Source organism: Mastigoproctus giganteus, chromosome 1 (assembly GCF_048544385.1).
Source record: "Mastigoproctus giganteus isolate SK-2022 chromosome 1, ASM4854438v1, whole genome shotgun sequence".
Taxonomy (NCBI): Eukaryota; Metazoa; Arthropoda; class Arachnida; order Uropygi; family Thelyphonidae; genus Mastigoproctus; species Mastigoproctus giganteus.
This window is the reverse complement of record NC_143575.1, coordinates 82,996,434-83,012,348: the sequence shown is the minus strand read 5'-3', so window position 1 is coordinate 83,012,348 and position 15,915 is coordinate 82,996,434. Positions and strand designations below refer to the sequence as shown.

The following is a 15,915-nucleotide window of genomic DNA, read 5'->3' as shown; positions in this document are numbered from 1 at the left end:
TGGTAGTTGTTGGCGCATCGGCTGCTGTGGCCATATTGCACCTCCCAAGGTTTTTGCAGTACTTTGATCCAAGCCCGAGGCGGGAATCGAACCCGCGACCTTTGGGTTGCCGGGCAGGTACTTTACCCACTCGGCTAGCCCGGTCGGCTACTTGCATTCGTTTTTGCTGTAGTTAATTAATAATACTTCATTGCTGTGCATATATTCATCTTCTACAAATGACTTATTTATTTATTATACATCTTTTTTACTTTATTTTATTCTTCTTATTATGTGTTTTTTTTTTTTTTATTTTATTTTTTTATCACTGACATCGCTCCGGAGACAGAGTGAGAGAGAGAGAGAGGAAGCTATGAACTAAGCTATAAAGTTTAAACCAACTTGTCTCGTAACTGCAGTGGAGTGGTATCGTCCGTTTCCAACGTGACGCTCTTGTGATGTTTTCTCTCTACATGTACTTATATTCGGGGAAGGGAGTTTAAAAATATTTGATTGCGGCAGTATACTTCTCGCTCCTTTACGTTAAATACTACGTAGGTAAGTTCAGAAATTATATAGTCAGTGTATTAGCCTTAATTTAATTAAATAATGAAAGAAATTATAATATTTTTCGAGAGCTATTACTCGTAGAAATATTCTTTCCTATACTAGCGTTTGTAGCGCAGCTGAGAATTAATATGTATATAAGGACGTACCTGTATGTATAGCCCTCTTCTTTCTTGTGTATGTATATGGACGAAGTTAGTGACGGTCCCCTGATTTTCTGAAGAAAGGATCTGTTAAAGCAGTGTTACAGTGAATTATTGAGCTTTAATCATCATGTAGAGGTAAAAAAAAAAAAAAAAAAAAATCCACATTACTTTTTTTCATTGGGGGGGGGGGGTCGAAGGTTCGGTCCCGCCTACGTATCTGGAGCCGGCACCGAACGAACGAGGATGTGAGGTTCAGGGACGCAGTAGAAATACCTCCTCTTTTCTTGTTTGGACCGATATTTTAGACGATTTTTTTTTTTTTTTTTTTTTTTACAATATGAATAAGTAACATCCATGCGGCCTACGTATCTGGAGCCGGCACCGAACGAACGAGGATGTGAGGTTCAGGGACGCAGTAGAAATGCCTCCTCTTTTCTTGTTTGGACCGATATTTTAGACGATTTTTTTTTTTTTTTTTACAATATGAATAAGTAACATCCATGCGGAAATAGATGAATCGCGATTTAAGTGGTATTCCCAGGTACAGTGTTACGCGATCGTCGACCTGCTTTCTAGAGCACTGGTATTCAACTGGTGTTACTAGGACACATACTGAAACCATCTCTGGAAGTACAGTGGGATACGAAACCGGCCTTCTCAAAAGTTTTTTAACGTTTTATATGTGTCTATCTATATATAGTAATTTTTTTTTTCGGGTTAATTATTATTATTATTAGCCATATGGTGCAAGGAAACCTGAGGCTTATGATGCACCAGACAAAAAAAAAAAAAAAATAGAGTTACCCAGAGAGAGAGAGAGAGAGAGAGAGAGAGTCAGTCAGAAGTAGAAAGGAATCACCAAGAAAAAGAAGAATGATGATATCCAGCTCAAGACCCTGGGTTTGCCATGCTCATACTCACCAGATGTGAGCCCCTGGGGTAATGATACAAATGTGTTTAGAGGACATAAATTTCATAGTTAAAAAATATAATAAGAATGAAACGTTATGTTCTTTAAGAAAATTGTAAGGGATACATCAACAAAAATTATTATTATTACTAGACATATAGTGCAATGAAGCCTGAGGCTTATGCTGCACCAGCCAAAAAAAATTTCTGAGTTACCCTGAGAGAGAGAGAGAGAGAGAAAGAAAGTAGAAGGGAACCAAGAAAGAGAAGGATGATGATATCCAGCTCAGGACACTGGGTGTGCCAAGCCCTGACTCACCAGATGTGAGCCCCTGGGGTTAAATGGTGTAATACCACTGACCTAGAATTTCATTGTGGCCAGAAGTTGAATTGTTCCCTTCTATTAAAATATATTGAGAGATTTTAGATTTTTTGCATGTTTCTTTCTTTCAGAAGTTTAATGAACATTGGTTTGGAGATTTTATAGGATATCAAATGCAATCTAACTAAGATGTAAGGAATCATATGTGCTTGCAACCAGCCATGCTTTAACACTGAAGTGCCATTCTGTAAAAATGGAATACGTTATAGCGAGGAACATCTTAATAGTAGTAATGGCAAATGATGCAAGAAAGCAAGCTCATATATCATCAGCCAAAAAAAAATTAAAAAATAAATTAAAAAACACCTATACAGTTCATCTATCTGTACCCTTAAAAAATTTTTATAGTTCTTCCTTGAATTTATTCAACCTGTCTACTTCCACAAACAATAGATAGAAGCCTGTTACAATGATTAACCATCGGCTGTGACTGAAGGCAACCTTCTGCACATTTATCCTACAACCATCCTTCCTCAACTTGAATTTATGCCTGTCATGTGTAGTCTCAGCAAGTGGAAGAATATCATAAACATTCAGCTTACGTAATCCATTTAAGTCCTTAAACACCTCAGTCAGAACTTCCCACTGGTGCCTAGTCTCAAGATGCTGCAATTTGCAGAACTGAAGCCTTTCTAGGTAAGAGCACCCTTTTGTTCCCTTTATCAGTCTGGTTACCCTTCTCTGCACCCATTCCTGCAGTTCTACATCCTTCCTAAAGTGAGGCTTCCAGACCTGCATACAGTATTCAAGATGTGGCCTAACCATGGCCTTACACAAAGGGGTAATCACTTCCATATCCCTGCTAGCAAAGTTTCTGTATATTATTGACAAAACACTGTCAGCTGTCCTTGCAACACATCTCCACTGCTCACAGAACATCATGTCTGACTGCACAATTACCCCCATGTCTTTTTCATTCACCACTACCCTGAGTGTTGTACCACACAGTTGATAAGTTACTCTGGAGTTACTGCTACCCATATGCAGTACCTTGCATTTTCAATGTTAAACTTCAGCTATTTCTCAGCCCATTGACCCAATTTTCCTAGATCTTGTTGCAGTAGTTCACCTTGATGACTGTCATTAATCGCTCTGCCAACCTTTGTATCATCCACAGACGTAGAGATTAAGCCTGATATACCTTCATCAATATCATTTATAAACACTGGAAACAACAGTGGTCCAACATGAATCCTGCAAAACTCCAATAATAGCATTAGTCCACGAAGAGCAGTGCTCATTGATTATTATTGTCTTCTTCCACTTAACCATCCCTTTATCCATAGCAGTAATTTGCCCTTAATGTCACAATCCACCAATTTGTACAGAATTCTTTATGTGTGAAACAGTATCAAAAGTCTTTTTGAAATTCAAGAATATATAATGTGAAAATTTATTTTTTCCATCCAATTCTTTGGTCACTGCATAATATTAAGTTTTCAAATTGGTTATACAAGACTACCCCTTAACAAATCCATGCTGTGATTGCAGTATAATTGCATGTCTCTCTAGATGGTTCTACATTACTTCTTTAACCAGTGATTCTATCATTTTTCTCAGAACACACATTAAGCTAACAGGTCTGTAATTACTCATCACCTTTTGATTCCCCTTTATGAATTGGAGAATATATTTGCACACATCCAGTACATCAGGACCTTCCATGAATGAAAGGATGCTATCATTATTATGGTTAAGGGTTTGCTTACCTCCTTTGCTGCCTCTTTTAATATAATTGGATAGATTCTATCTACTCCAGGTGCCATTTATATGTTTATCTTCAACAATTTCTCTTCCACTTTTCTTTCAGTTATCACAGTCATTTAGCTCCTCATTAGTGTTCGATAAACTTCTGGCATCCAATTCCCTAAAGAATTCCTCATCTGTGAATGTAGATGCGAAATACCTATTCATTTTGTCTGCAACATGAGCAGGGTCCTCAACAGTTAACCCATAGACACCATGTCCCAGTGTGGTTCAAATCCTTCCTTCTACTATTAATATAAAAATAAAGTCTTTGCTGTTTTTCTTTGCTAGAGACTTCTCATAGTCTGCCTTAGTTTGCCTAACTAAGGCAGATCTGCCTTTGTGACTTGATTACAGACTAATTTTTATCAACCATAGGCTTCCCATGTATATATGTATCCCATGGGATACATATATATGTATCCCATGTACTTTTCTTCTCTGCTATGTCTCAGGAGTTACATTTAGGTCTAAGCCTAGAACAGTATTTCTTTGTTGGTATGAAAAGCCTAGTAGCTTATTTGATTACTTCATTGAATAATTCCTATTTAGAATTTGCTGTTGGTAACATCGTTAGTTGGTTGCACTACACAGAATTTAAAGACTGGCTGAGACCACTGTAGTTACACTTACGAAAGCAAAAGCCTTTCTTTTTACCCTTTACAGTAGTTATGTCTTAAATTAAATTCCTAACAGGTCCGTAATTACTCACGTACACTGATCTCTGCCACCCAGTGTGTCTTTTACCTGCAGATTCTTAATGCATGAAGGATCACTAGTTCACTGATAACCAGATCGAGAGTACTGCTTTCTCTTGTTGCCTCTCTAACATGCTGCTGTAGAAAACGGTCATCCAAGAAATTTGCAAAAGTCTTGCTAGTGTGTGAGTGACCAACCCACGAATTCCAGTTAACATTTGGAAAGTTAAAATCTTCTCTGTATAACTGTTTGGTATAGTCCTCACAGTGATTAGGCCTATAACACACTCCTGCTCAATTTTTTTTTCTCAGGTGCTTATATCACACCAAACTGACTCAACATTGCACTTTTCACTCAAGTCAACTGGATGCACTGCCTGAGATTTAATATTATTCTTAACTAAGAGCATAACCCCTCCACCTCTTGTGGCCTGTCTGTCCTTGTGTACATTGTATTCCCCATATTCAAATTCATCATCATTTATGTCTGAGTGACACTATGTTGCTGCTATACCTACAATGTCTGTATTTGATGGTGTAAAATATGTTATAGGAGATCAGGTATTACTAGTATGAATGGGATGTCTATGTGGACACTAAGATGCTGGAGCTCCTTCTGGGTTTGAAAAGTGGTTTTGCTAAGTTTCCTCTCTTTTTATATCTCTGGCAGAGTAAGGGATTAGATCAGCACTACAAGAGAAGAGATACCAGAATTAAGTTGTAGTCTGGCATAAACAATATAGTGAATAATAATCGTAGTTCCAAGAAAGAAAGTATTTTTTTTCACCACTCAATTATCAAGCTGGAACTGATCAGACAAATTTGTTTGATCAAAGCACCACTGGATTGTAAAGGTGACTCCTTCAAACATATCCCATCTGTTTCCAAAATTATCTGATGCAAAAGTGAAAGGTGGCATGTTTATTTGTATACCAGTAAAATATATGCTGGGCTTCAGAAGAACAGGAAGGCAAAGTGACTGATGTTAAGCAGAATGTGAGGCAATTTGTTTCACCATTCTAGTGAATGGCTTTCTTGGTAACAATGAAAGTAAAAATTACAAAGAACTAGTTTACAAGTTGGTTGAAAATTACAGAAAAATTTGATGCAGAATCTTCATTACTTGCGCTCTCAATTGGATTTCTTCGGGCTAAATCTGGGCAGTGTTAGTGGAGAGCATGGGGAGAGATAGCACCAGGACATCCAATCAATGGAGAAGAGATAATAAGGATAGTGGAATGAAGCTGTAATAGGCATTTTTGTCTGTTTCTTGATTCAGGATTACACTAACCACACTATTCAGGATTACACTAACCACAAATGACAACAATGTCCAAATATACATTTTTAAGGAAATTTGTTGATTAACCCAAGAAGACTTTCTACTTTTTAATTTGATTTTTAGCTTATGTACTTATAGCAAAGGCTGAATATCTGTTCTGTACAGAAGTTAAACAGTGGTAATAAATCTGATACAGTATTATTGCATACCTACTTTTCTTTCATTTCTGTGTGAACCATTAATTCCCATGGAAAAACTAAGGTCATATTCAGAATCAGCCTACTGAATTTCACAAAAGAACACCACAAAATTAATATAAACAGAACCATTTAGAAAGTTATTTGCATAGCATAATTAGGGTCATTGAACAACCTTTAGCACAATTGTAAATGTGTATTCATGTAAGTATTTTATTTTGAAAGTTGGGTAAACTTTGTGAGCTGGTATACTTCTTGAGTTCTTGCTGTACTAAAGATTGTTATGTAAAAAATAAATGCATATTTTTGAATACATGTGTCTGTTGATTAGATGTATCTGTTTCTTTTCATAATTGCTGTACTCTTATTATTTACAGCAGCAATCATGGAGACTGCAAGAACATTTGGAACAGCTGATTATGTAGTGTTTGGTGTGACATTAGCTATTTCTGCTGCTATTGGTGTTTATTACCGCTTTACAGGTGGTCGACAGAAGACAACAGAAGAATATCTCTTGGCAGACAAGAGCATGTCTGTTCTACCTGTTGCCTTTTCACTCATGGCTAGTTTCATGTCTGCTATTACACTGTTGGGAGTTTCAGGAGAAAACTATATTTATGGAACTCAGTTTACAGTTATTAATGTTGCATATATAATTGGAACACCAATTTCAGCATTTATATTCTTGCCTGTTTTCTTCCGCATTAAAGCTGCTAGCGCCTTTCAGGTAAGAAGCGTTGTGGCCATATTTTAGCAATATATAACTACTACTAACATGATAGTAAGAAGAAATATATAGGGTGTACCATGAGGTTTAAGCATAGGCTAATACAATATATGCTTTCTAATTTTTTGCATTTATAACTGATGATACTAAATATAGTGTGTGGAGCAGCAGCATAATTTGGTTTTTTGGTGTCTGTGGCCGATATCAGAAATGTACCTTTTTATTTTCATTAATGTTTTTAAATTATTATTTAATAAACTGTTAATTGATTTAATAAACTGTTAATTAATATCATAATATAATTATAATTTAATATTTGTTAATTTTAATATGACAGAATTATTAGTATTAATATTGACTCACAGTAAAAAAGAAGCTAGGCTTTTGTTGTATCAGTCAAAAAAAAAAAAAAAAAAAAAACAAAAAAAAAAAAAAAATATATATATATATAGTAAACCACAGTGCAAAATGTTGGCTAAACAAAACTTTCTAAAACACACTGCATGCCTATTTTCCCTTAGTTTCAATTTTATGCCCCCTGGTTCAAGCATTGTTAATAGATAAAAATGCCTCCTTCATTCATTATACTTTCTCTACTGAAAGAAATCTAATAAATTTCAGTCATAATTCATCAACAGTACCAAGTTCTGTTTCTTACCAAACACATTTCCTGTCTTTGGACTATTTCATGAAGCTCATCTTTTTTTGTGTGTGGCCTCCATACACCAGCCGTAGTTCCAAGTGCAGTCTCACAGTTGCATTATATAATAGAATTATATCATATTCTGCACTTGTTCCATAAATCATGAACAGGAGACTGTGGACCCACTTTTTTTTTTTTTTTTTTTTTTTATGTAAACCCCAAACACGAGAGGTATTAGAATCTATAGTACTTAGTACCGTGCTTGGGTTGGAGGTTGAGAAGACGAAAGAAGATATTTGTTGACATTGCACTTGAACTTCTGTAGATTGTAATTTTCAGGAAATACGTATGAAGGAAGGTTGTTCCAGAAAATAGCAGTTGAATGAATAAATGAGGAAGATGAAAAGTTTGTTCTGTGGGTTTGAAGTTGGACAGTAAATGGATGTTGGCTGGTGGCGGCACGTGTTTGGACTGTTTTGAAAGAGAGAGCAGGAATTATAGAAGCCAATTCAGAAGAACAGTGCCCATGGAAGTATCTGTAGAAGAGGCATGCAGCAGAAACAGTAAGTCTATGAGAAAGTGAGTGGAGAGACTCTGTTAGAGATGATTCATTAATTAACCTAATTGCCCTCTTTTGAAAAGAATCAAGAAGCCTGAGAGAGGTTTTGGGGGCACCACCCCAGATGTGGGAACAATATTCCATGGCAGGGCGGATTTGCGACTTATACAGAGTGAGCAGCTGTTTGGAAGAAAAGTAACGCAGAGAGCGAAAGAGAAAACCAAGTTTTTTAGATGCAGAGGAAACAATATTTGTAATGTGCTTGTGCCAAGACAGATTAGAAGTCAGGGTAATATCCAAAAGAGATATATCATTTTGCCTAGAAATCGGAGTGTCGCTAAAGATAAGCATAGGAGCAGAAGAATCCTTTTTGCGAGATATAAGACAATACTGAGTTTTAGAAGGGTTGAAATCAACTAAGTTGTCTTTGCCCCACTGGAGAATTACCTGAAGATTGGCATTTAAGGAATTGGTAGCAGATTTTTGAGAAGTTGAAGCTGATTGAGCAGGACAAGGTTTCTCAAAATGGAAACTTGAATGCAATGTGCTATCATCGGCAAAACTATGGATAGGATTTCCAGTCAATGGAAGAAGGTCATTAATATACAAGAGGAAAAGAGTGGGGGAAAGAACTGAACCTTGGGGGACACCGGCATTAGTGGAGAAGTTAGAAGACAGAGAGTCATCTACCATCACCCTCAGTGAGTGATCAGAGAGAAAACTGGATAACCAATTACTAAAAACAGTTGGCAAACCATAAGATGGAAGCTTGTTTAGAAGACCTTTATGCCAAACACGATCAAAAGCCTTTGAGATGTCAAGAGCAACTACTTGTGTTTCACTGAACCTTTCCATTGAATTAGTCCATAAATGGGTAACATAAGCCAGAATATCACCAGTGGATCGACACTGACGGAATCCATACTGGCGATCGTTGATCAGACAGAAGGTTTCTAGGTAGTTTAAGAGTTGGCGGTTAATTGATTTCTCCATTATTTTAGAAAGAGTAGAAGTAATTGCGGGACGATAATTGGATGGGAGGGATTTGTCACCCTTTTTAGGAACTGGCTGGATATGAGCAAATTTCCAAGCAGAAGGAAAAACACCTTGCCACCTGTCTGCATTGCCCAGAGAACTTTGTGTACCTGTATCGTAAATGTTGCAAAACTGAAACAGTTGCAACTTATCTCACCATCTGTGAAAGCTTTCCACATTTTTCTGAAGTGCGATTACTTGTTGCTAGTTATTAGCCTCTCTTCCAATTGTGCATGATCTGCAGATTTTGATTTCTTATCCTTTCAGTTATCACAAAGCCTTTGTGATAACTGAAAGTTATCACAAAGGCTTTGTGATAACTTTTGCCAGTCTTTGCCAGCATAACTATTTTGGGGGTACTGTTATTTGCTTCAGCAGACCTTTTCATTGCAATTGTTGCATACTATGGTTTTTCTTTCCCCATCTTACCGTCCTCCTCATGTCACATTTTCTTAATAGTGTACAGGTAGTTCCCATCTTTACAAATTAATTCATTCCTAGCTTGCGCTTGTAAAGCAAAAACTCATAAAGCGGGAATTTTTTTTTTTTCCCATAGATGTAATGTTAACTGGGGTTATATTCTTAACAATGAAATTTGACCATAGTAGTGTTAAGTAAAGGTAAACAAAACAATAGTTTATGCCTAAAAAATTATCTTTTTATCCAGAGAAATGAAAACATATCTTTTAAAATCAAGCAAATTATAATAATAAAGAAATTATTTATGCCATACAAATTTTAAAGAATGTTTGTTCTTCATCATCTACTAAATGCATACTCATTAATGGTTCATCACTCATTGTTGGCTCGGCACTTATTGGCGTGTTAAAAGCACAGGGAATCATCTTTTTGCTCAACTAAACCTCAACTGCTCAGAAGTCTTCAAGAGTCGATCTTCAAGTATGTTTCCAAGACAGTCTTCTCTTTTCTTTATAAATTTTACGATAGCATGCAAAAGCATTTTTTAAATCTGTAGCAACTTTTCTAGTGAGTTCAAAATTTGAATCTTGTGACTCAGAAATCTCAGTTGCTTTTTCTGTGTTAAAAAGCTTCATCAAGCCCCTCGAGAGTGAAAGAACAAGTAGGAGTTTCAGCTAATTAACCTTCTTTCTCAGCTTCTTCACATTTTGCCATTTCAATAAGGTCTTCATTTGTGAGCTCCCCGTTATGTACTTGAAACAGATCAATGATGTCAGTTGTAGAAACTTCAAGCTGCAATTGGTTAACAACATTTACGACTGCTTCTGTTTCATTTTGTATGATCTCTGCTGGTTCTTGAAATCTTTCAAAATTATCAATAAACTGACAGAGTTTATTCCAAACCATGTTCTTCTCTGTAATTTTGTCCCATGCTCATTTTGTTATTTTTATTACACCTAAAATATGGAATTCTTTCCAAAATTCTTTAAGAGTTGGATCTATGTAAACAAACGCACGCACAGTAGTACTCTATTGTATAGCTACGTGAGTGGTTTGAAATGCTGTACAGGAAACCCTTGATTAATGCGGTTTTGAACAATGCGGTTTTAATTAGTGCGCAAAATTTTTTTGATACTATCCCCTTAATATATGCGTTATCAAATTTGATTAGTGCGCTGTTTTTTTCTTGTGGTGCTTGGCAACTCACAACGGCGCCTGAAGCGGCAAATACGTGACACGCACTCACCAGGGTCTTCCAACTTAAATGCATGGGAATCGACTCCGGAACGCTCGACAGCAGCACCCCATACCACTCTGAAATTGAAATTTGCTCTGGTAACTCATATTATTGTATAATTTTAACGTTAACACAGATATTACATCATGCTAAATGTACAATTAATGTAGTTTAAGTAGTACATGATGTATGTTTGATTCTGTATTATTTTTGCTCTGATTTTTCACAATTTTTTCAATTTTAGTGATTCCTGTGTAGCGTTTAGCGAGGATCTGGCGCTAATTTCAACTTGTATGAAAGCTGTGGGAAAGTGCTCCGTAAAGTTCTCACTAGTCGCTGGGCAGTTCCTCAGCAATCCTCGACGAGTGTAGAAGTGCGGTAGGCTTATCGCTCATCCTACCAAAACAAATTTTTTTTTAAATTACCTTTCATAGCTATGGATAGGAAAAAGGGTAATAAACGAAAATTCATCACTTTGGATACTAAACTTGACATCATTAAGAGATTTGATAATGGCGAAAGCAAAGCAAACATAGGTAGGGCACTAGGCTTTGGTGAGTCAACCATACGCGCCGTTTTGAACAAAGCAGATGAGTATCGGGAAAAAGGCAAAATGGCATCTGCATCTTTAAATATGCAATGCACTAGGAATAGAAGTCCATTAATGATTGAAATGGAAGATTTGCTTTTTATTTGGTTAGAAGATTGTAATCAGAAACGCATTCCTATTGATGGAAATAACATCAAGATTAAAGCTTTGAGCCTTTTTTCTTCATTAAAAGAAAACAAATATCAAGGGAATACTTCAACATTCTCGGCTAGTAAAGGCTGGCTAGAAAATTTCAAAACTCGATCTGGCATAAAAAATATTAAATTAACAGGTGAAGCAGCCAGTGCCGATAAAGATGCAGCAGCCAAATATCCCATTGAACTGAAGAAAATAATTGAAGAAAATGGGTATGATTATCGTCAGATTTTCAATGTCGACGAAACTGGCCTTTTATGGAAAAAAATGCCAACAAGAACATTTTTGGCAAGAAAAGAAGCAACCGCACCAGGTCATAAAGCATCCAAAGATAGATTAACACTTCTACTTGGAGGTAACGCTGAAGGAGATTGCAAACTGAAACCGATGCTAATTTATCGTACAATGAACCCAAGAGCGTTAAAAGGCTGTAACAAGCAATCCCTTCCAGTAATTTGGAAATCAAATAAAAGGGCTTGGGTGACAAAGCAGTTGTTTGAAGAATGGTTCACTATGCATTTTTGTCCTGCAGTCGAAAAATACTGCAAGGCAAATAATTTAGATTTCAAAGTTCTTTTAATTTTAGATAATGCCCCTGGGCATCCTACCTCACTCACTGATTTAAATAACAATGTGAAGGTTATATTTCTACCACCAAATACGACTTCTTTACTCCAGCCAGTGGACCAAGGAGTTATTTCTACATTCAAAGCATATTATTTGAGACGAACTTTTGCTCAGGCAATTCAAGCTACAACTGGAGATGACGCAATCACTCTCGATGAATTTTGGAAAAAACACGATATTAAAGAAGCAGTTGAGAACATACACAAATCGTGGGAAGAAATGACGAACAGCTGCATGAGAGCAGTCTGGCAGAATCTTTTGCCTGAATGCGCAAGTGATCTTTGCGGTTTCATTAATCCTGTCAACAAAGTTATTGATGAAATTACTACAATTGGAAAAGACCTCGGCTTTGAGGAAGTAGATTCAGAAAACGTTAGAGAATTATTGGAATCGCATTCAAAAGATTTAAGTAACGACGATCTTCTTGAAATTGAGCATCAACGTGCATACGAAGAAGAAGACGAAAATGAAGCAGAAGAAAAGCAATTTGCTCCCAAAGAAATTTCATTCAAAAAACTTGAAGAACTATTTAATACACTTGAAAAAGCAAAAGAACTCATACTAGAGATTGATCCAGATGCAGAGAGAAGCATGAACGTTCGTCGAGGATTAGATAAGCAAATTGATTGTTATCGCAAAATCATGGAGGAAAGGAAGAAAGCTACCACTGTTCAATCGAAGTTAGATACGTTTTTTTGCAAAAAATAAAATTTAAATCATACTATCTTTGTTTAAATTTATTCCTTAATAATTTAAGAACTATGCAGTGCATTATAGGTACGTATTGAGTAAAAAAATATGTTTTTATAATTTTCAAGGATTCATTATAATTATTCCCATTGTTTCTTAAGTTTGATTAGTGCGGTTTTAATATGTGCGGTATATTTCAAGGATTCATTAACCGCACTAATCAAGGGTTTCCTGTATTTATGAATGTTTAGCATTTATTTATTGCAATTAATGTTTATATTTTCAATTTTGTTGATACTTGAGGAAAAAAAAGAACTCTTAAACCTGGCAACTCATAAAGCGGGAACTTCCTGTATATGCATATGTGGCTTTTATAATAACAGCTATCAAGTTATTCAATAATTCTATTGTGTTCACTCTCCACACACTGTCTTCCCACTTGATATAGGCAATGTAGACTGTTGTAAGACCCTTTACTGAAATTAGTAGTAGTAATGGCAAATGATGCAAGAAACCAAGCTTGTATAGCATCAGTCAAAAAAAAAAAGCACAGTTCACCTATCCACTTCCAAGAATTTGTCTAGTGCTCCCTTGAATTTATTCAACCAATCCATTTCCTCAACAACAGATGGAAGTTTGTTTCAACAATCACCTGCTGGCTGAAGGCAAACTTCCACTTATCTATCCTGCAACCATCCTTCCACAACTTGAATTTATGTCCCCTTGTGTGTGTAATCTCAGCAAGTGGAAGATTACCATTAACATTCAGCTTACTCAATCCATTCAAGGCTTTAAACACCTCATTCGATCTGCCTGCAGATGCCTGCTCTAGAGATGCTGCAATTTTCAGAACTGAAGCCTTTCCAGGTGAGAGCACCCTTTTGTTCCCTTCACCAATCTGCTTGTCCTTCTCTGCACCCATTCTAGTAGATCTACATCACTTCCTAGAGGCGCCTCCGTAGCTAGGTGGGAAGGAGCAGCAGTGCGTAGCACATGCTTCTTGATTAGACCGGGGTTCGAGCCCGTCACCATCAAATACGGAGGATGCGGAAAGGTCAGGGAATGACCACCACATATCCCGGAGCAATATGGCCTTAGTTGCTAATGCTCCTAAAAAAAAAACACTTCCTAGAGTGATGCCTTCAGACCTGTATACAGTACCCAACATGTGGCCTAACCACAGCCTTATACAAAGGGATAATCACCTCCCTATCCCTGCTAGCAAAGTTTCTGTATATCATTGACAAAACCCCATGAGCTACCCCAGCAGCATGTCTGCATTGCTCAGAGAATTTCATGTCTGACTGCACAGTTATCCCCACACAGGTCTTTTTGATTGTCCACTTCCCTCAGTGTAGTATCACACAGTTGATAAGTTACTCTGGGGTTACTGCTACCCATGTGCAGTGCCTTGCATTTGTCAATATTAAACCTCAACTGCCATTTAGCATTAGTTGAGGCATATGATGCAACATGCTTATAGAGCATCAGCCAAAAAAAAAAAAAAAAAACCTTCCCATTTCACCCATCCAGTCACTCCAAATTTTTGTCTAGTTCAGCCTTAAATTTATTTAAACTATCAACTTCCACAACAACAGATGGAAGTCTGTTCCATCAATCAACTACCTGCTGGTTGAAGGCAAACTTCCACACATCTATTCTACAACTGTCTTTCCTCAATTTGAATCTATGCTCACACAGGTTCTTAATCTCAGCAAGTGGAAGTATCCCATTAGCATTGAACCTTCTCAAACCATTCAAGGCATCTCAATCAGATCACCATGTAGGTGCCTAGTCTCCAGATGCTGCAACTTGCAGATTTAAACTTCTCCTGATAAGGGAACCCTTTTGTTCCTTTCACCAATCTACGTACTCATTCTAGCAACTCTTCATCCTTCCTAAAATGAGGCCTCCAGACCTGTATGCAGTACTCAAGGTCTGGCCTGACCATTGCCTTATACAAAGGTTTAATCTAGAAAAGTTAGGTAGATGGGCTGAGAAGTGGTAATGGAAGTTTAATATTGACAAATGCAAAGCCAACTGTGTGGTAATAAACTTAGGATTACTGCTACCCATATGCAGTACTTTGCATTTGTCAATATTAAACTTCCATTACCACTTCTCAGCCCATCTACCTAACTTTTCTAGATCCTCAACCTTTGTATCATCTGCAAACTTGGACATTAAGCCTGATATACTTTTATTGATGTCATTAATAAATACACAAAGCAACAATGCGCCCAGCATAACTGTGATGTTGGCACGTTGTATTACCAAGGTACCTGCCCGCCCACTAGCTTCGAAACGATCGTCTGGGTGGTGATATCCGCTGTAAATAAATAACAGTAGTCTTCTCTACTAGAGAAGCGTTATTTATTTGAAGTAATGTAATAGCAGCTATCTCGCGAAGCAACCACAATATGAGATACAATTAAAACGATGCCTATTACGCTACATACGTAGTTCAAATTTATGGGTTAACTATGGTGTATTTACACCAATATAATATAGTTAATTACTTAAACCCATAAGGAATTATGCCTTTTGAGCATTTATTTTCTAATACATTATTAACAACACCCTTTGGCATCTCTAATATTGTGGAAATAATGGCACGTTGCATTACCAGGGTCCTGGCCGCCCACTGATGATGAAGCCCACTAGCTTCAAAATGATTGTCTGGGTAGTAATATCCACTGAAAATAAATAACAGTAGTCTTCTCTACTAGAGAAGTGTTATTTATTTGAAGTAATGTAATAGCAGCTATCTCATTGTGAAGGCAACCACAATATGAGATACAATTAAAACGATGCCTATTGTGCTATATACGTAGTTCAAATTTATGGGTTAACTATGGTGTATTTACACCACCGATATTATATAGTTAATTACTTAAACCCATAAGGAATTATGCCTTTGAGCATTTATTTTCTAATACGTTATTAGTTGGAAACACAGAAAAATGATGGCAGCATGTACTCAAAAAAATTAAAGACAATTTTTATATAAACAAAGAGATTACCTGTAATGGCCTTCAGAAATAGGCAGAGAAGAAAAATGCATGGGATGCAATCATGCCTGTAAAGTATCAGGTGACACAGAAGCATATGGGAGATATGAGCTAGTCTGTAATCAAGTCACAAAGGAGGTTAGGCAAGCGAAGGTAGATTACGAGAAATCTTTGGCAAATTACACAAAGACTTCTTTACTTATGTAAACTCTGGAAGGAAGAGGATGAATCAGATTGGTCCACTTGATAACGATGGTTCGGCTCTTGATAATCCTGCTCAGGTAGCTGACAAACTGAATGAGTATTTTGTATCTA

General features: G+C 36.8%; 1 protein-coding gene across 1 annotated transcript in view; it reads left to right on the top strand.

The window, feature by feature from the left end:
- Positions 1-440: 440 nt before the first annotated feature.
- Positions 441-15,915, top strand: part of LOC150090942 (putative sodium-dependent multivitamin transporter) — a 230,824-nt gene continuing 215,349 nt past the window's right edge. Inside the window, exons 1-2 of the mRNA XM_090373547.1 lie at positions 441-537; positions 6,284-6,633. Of these exons, the coding sequence (XP_090229673.1) occupies positions 6,292-6,633 (342 nt within the window). The 5' untranslated portion in view covers positions 441-537; positions 6,284-6,291. The remainder of the gene's footprint in view (positions 538-6,283; positions 6,634-15,915) is intronic.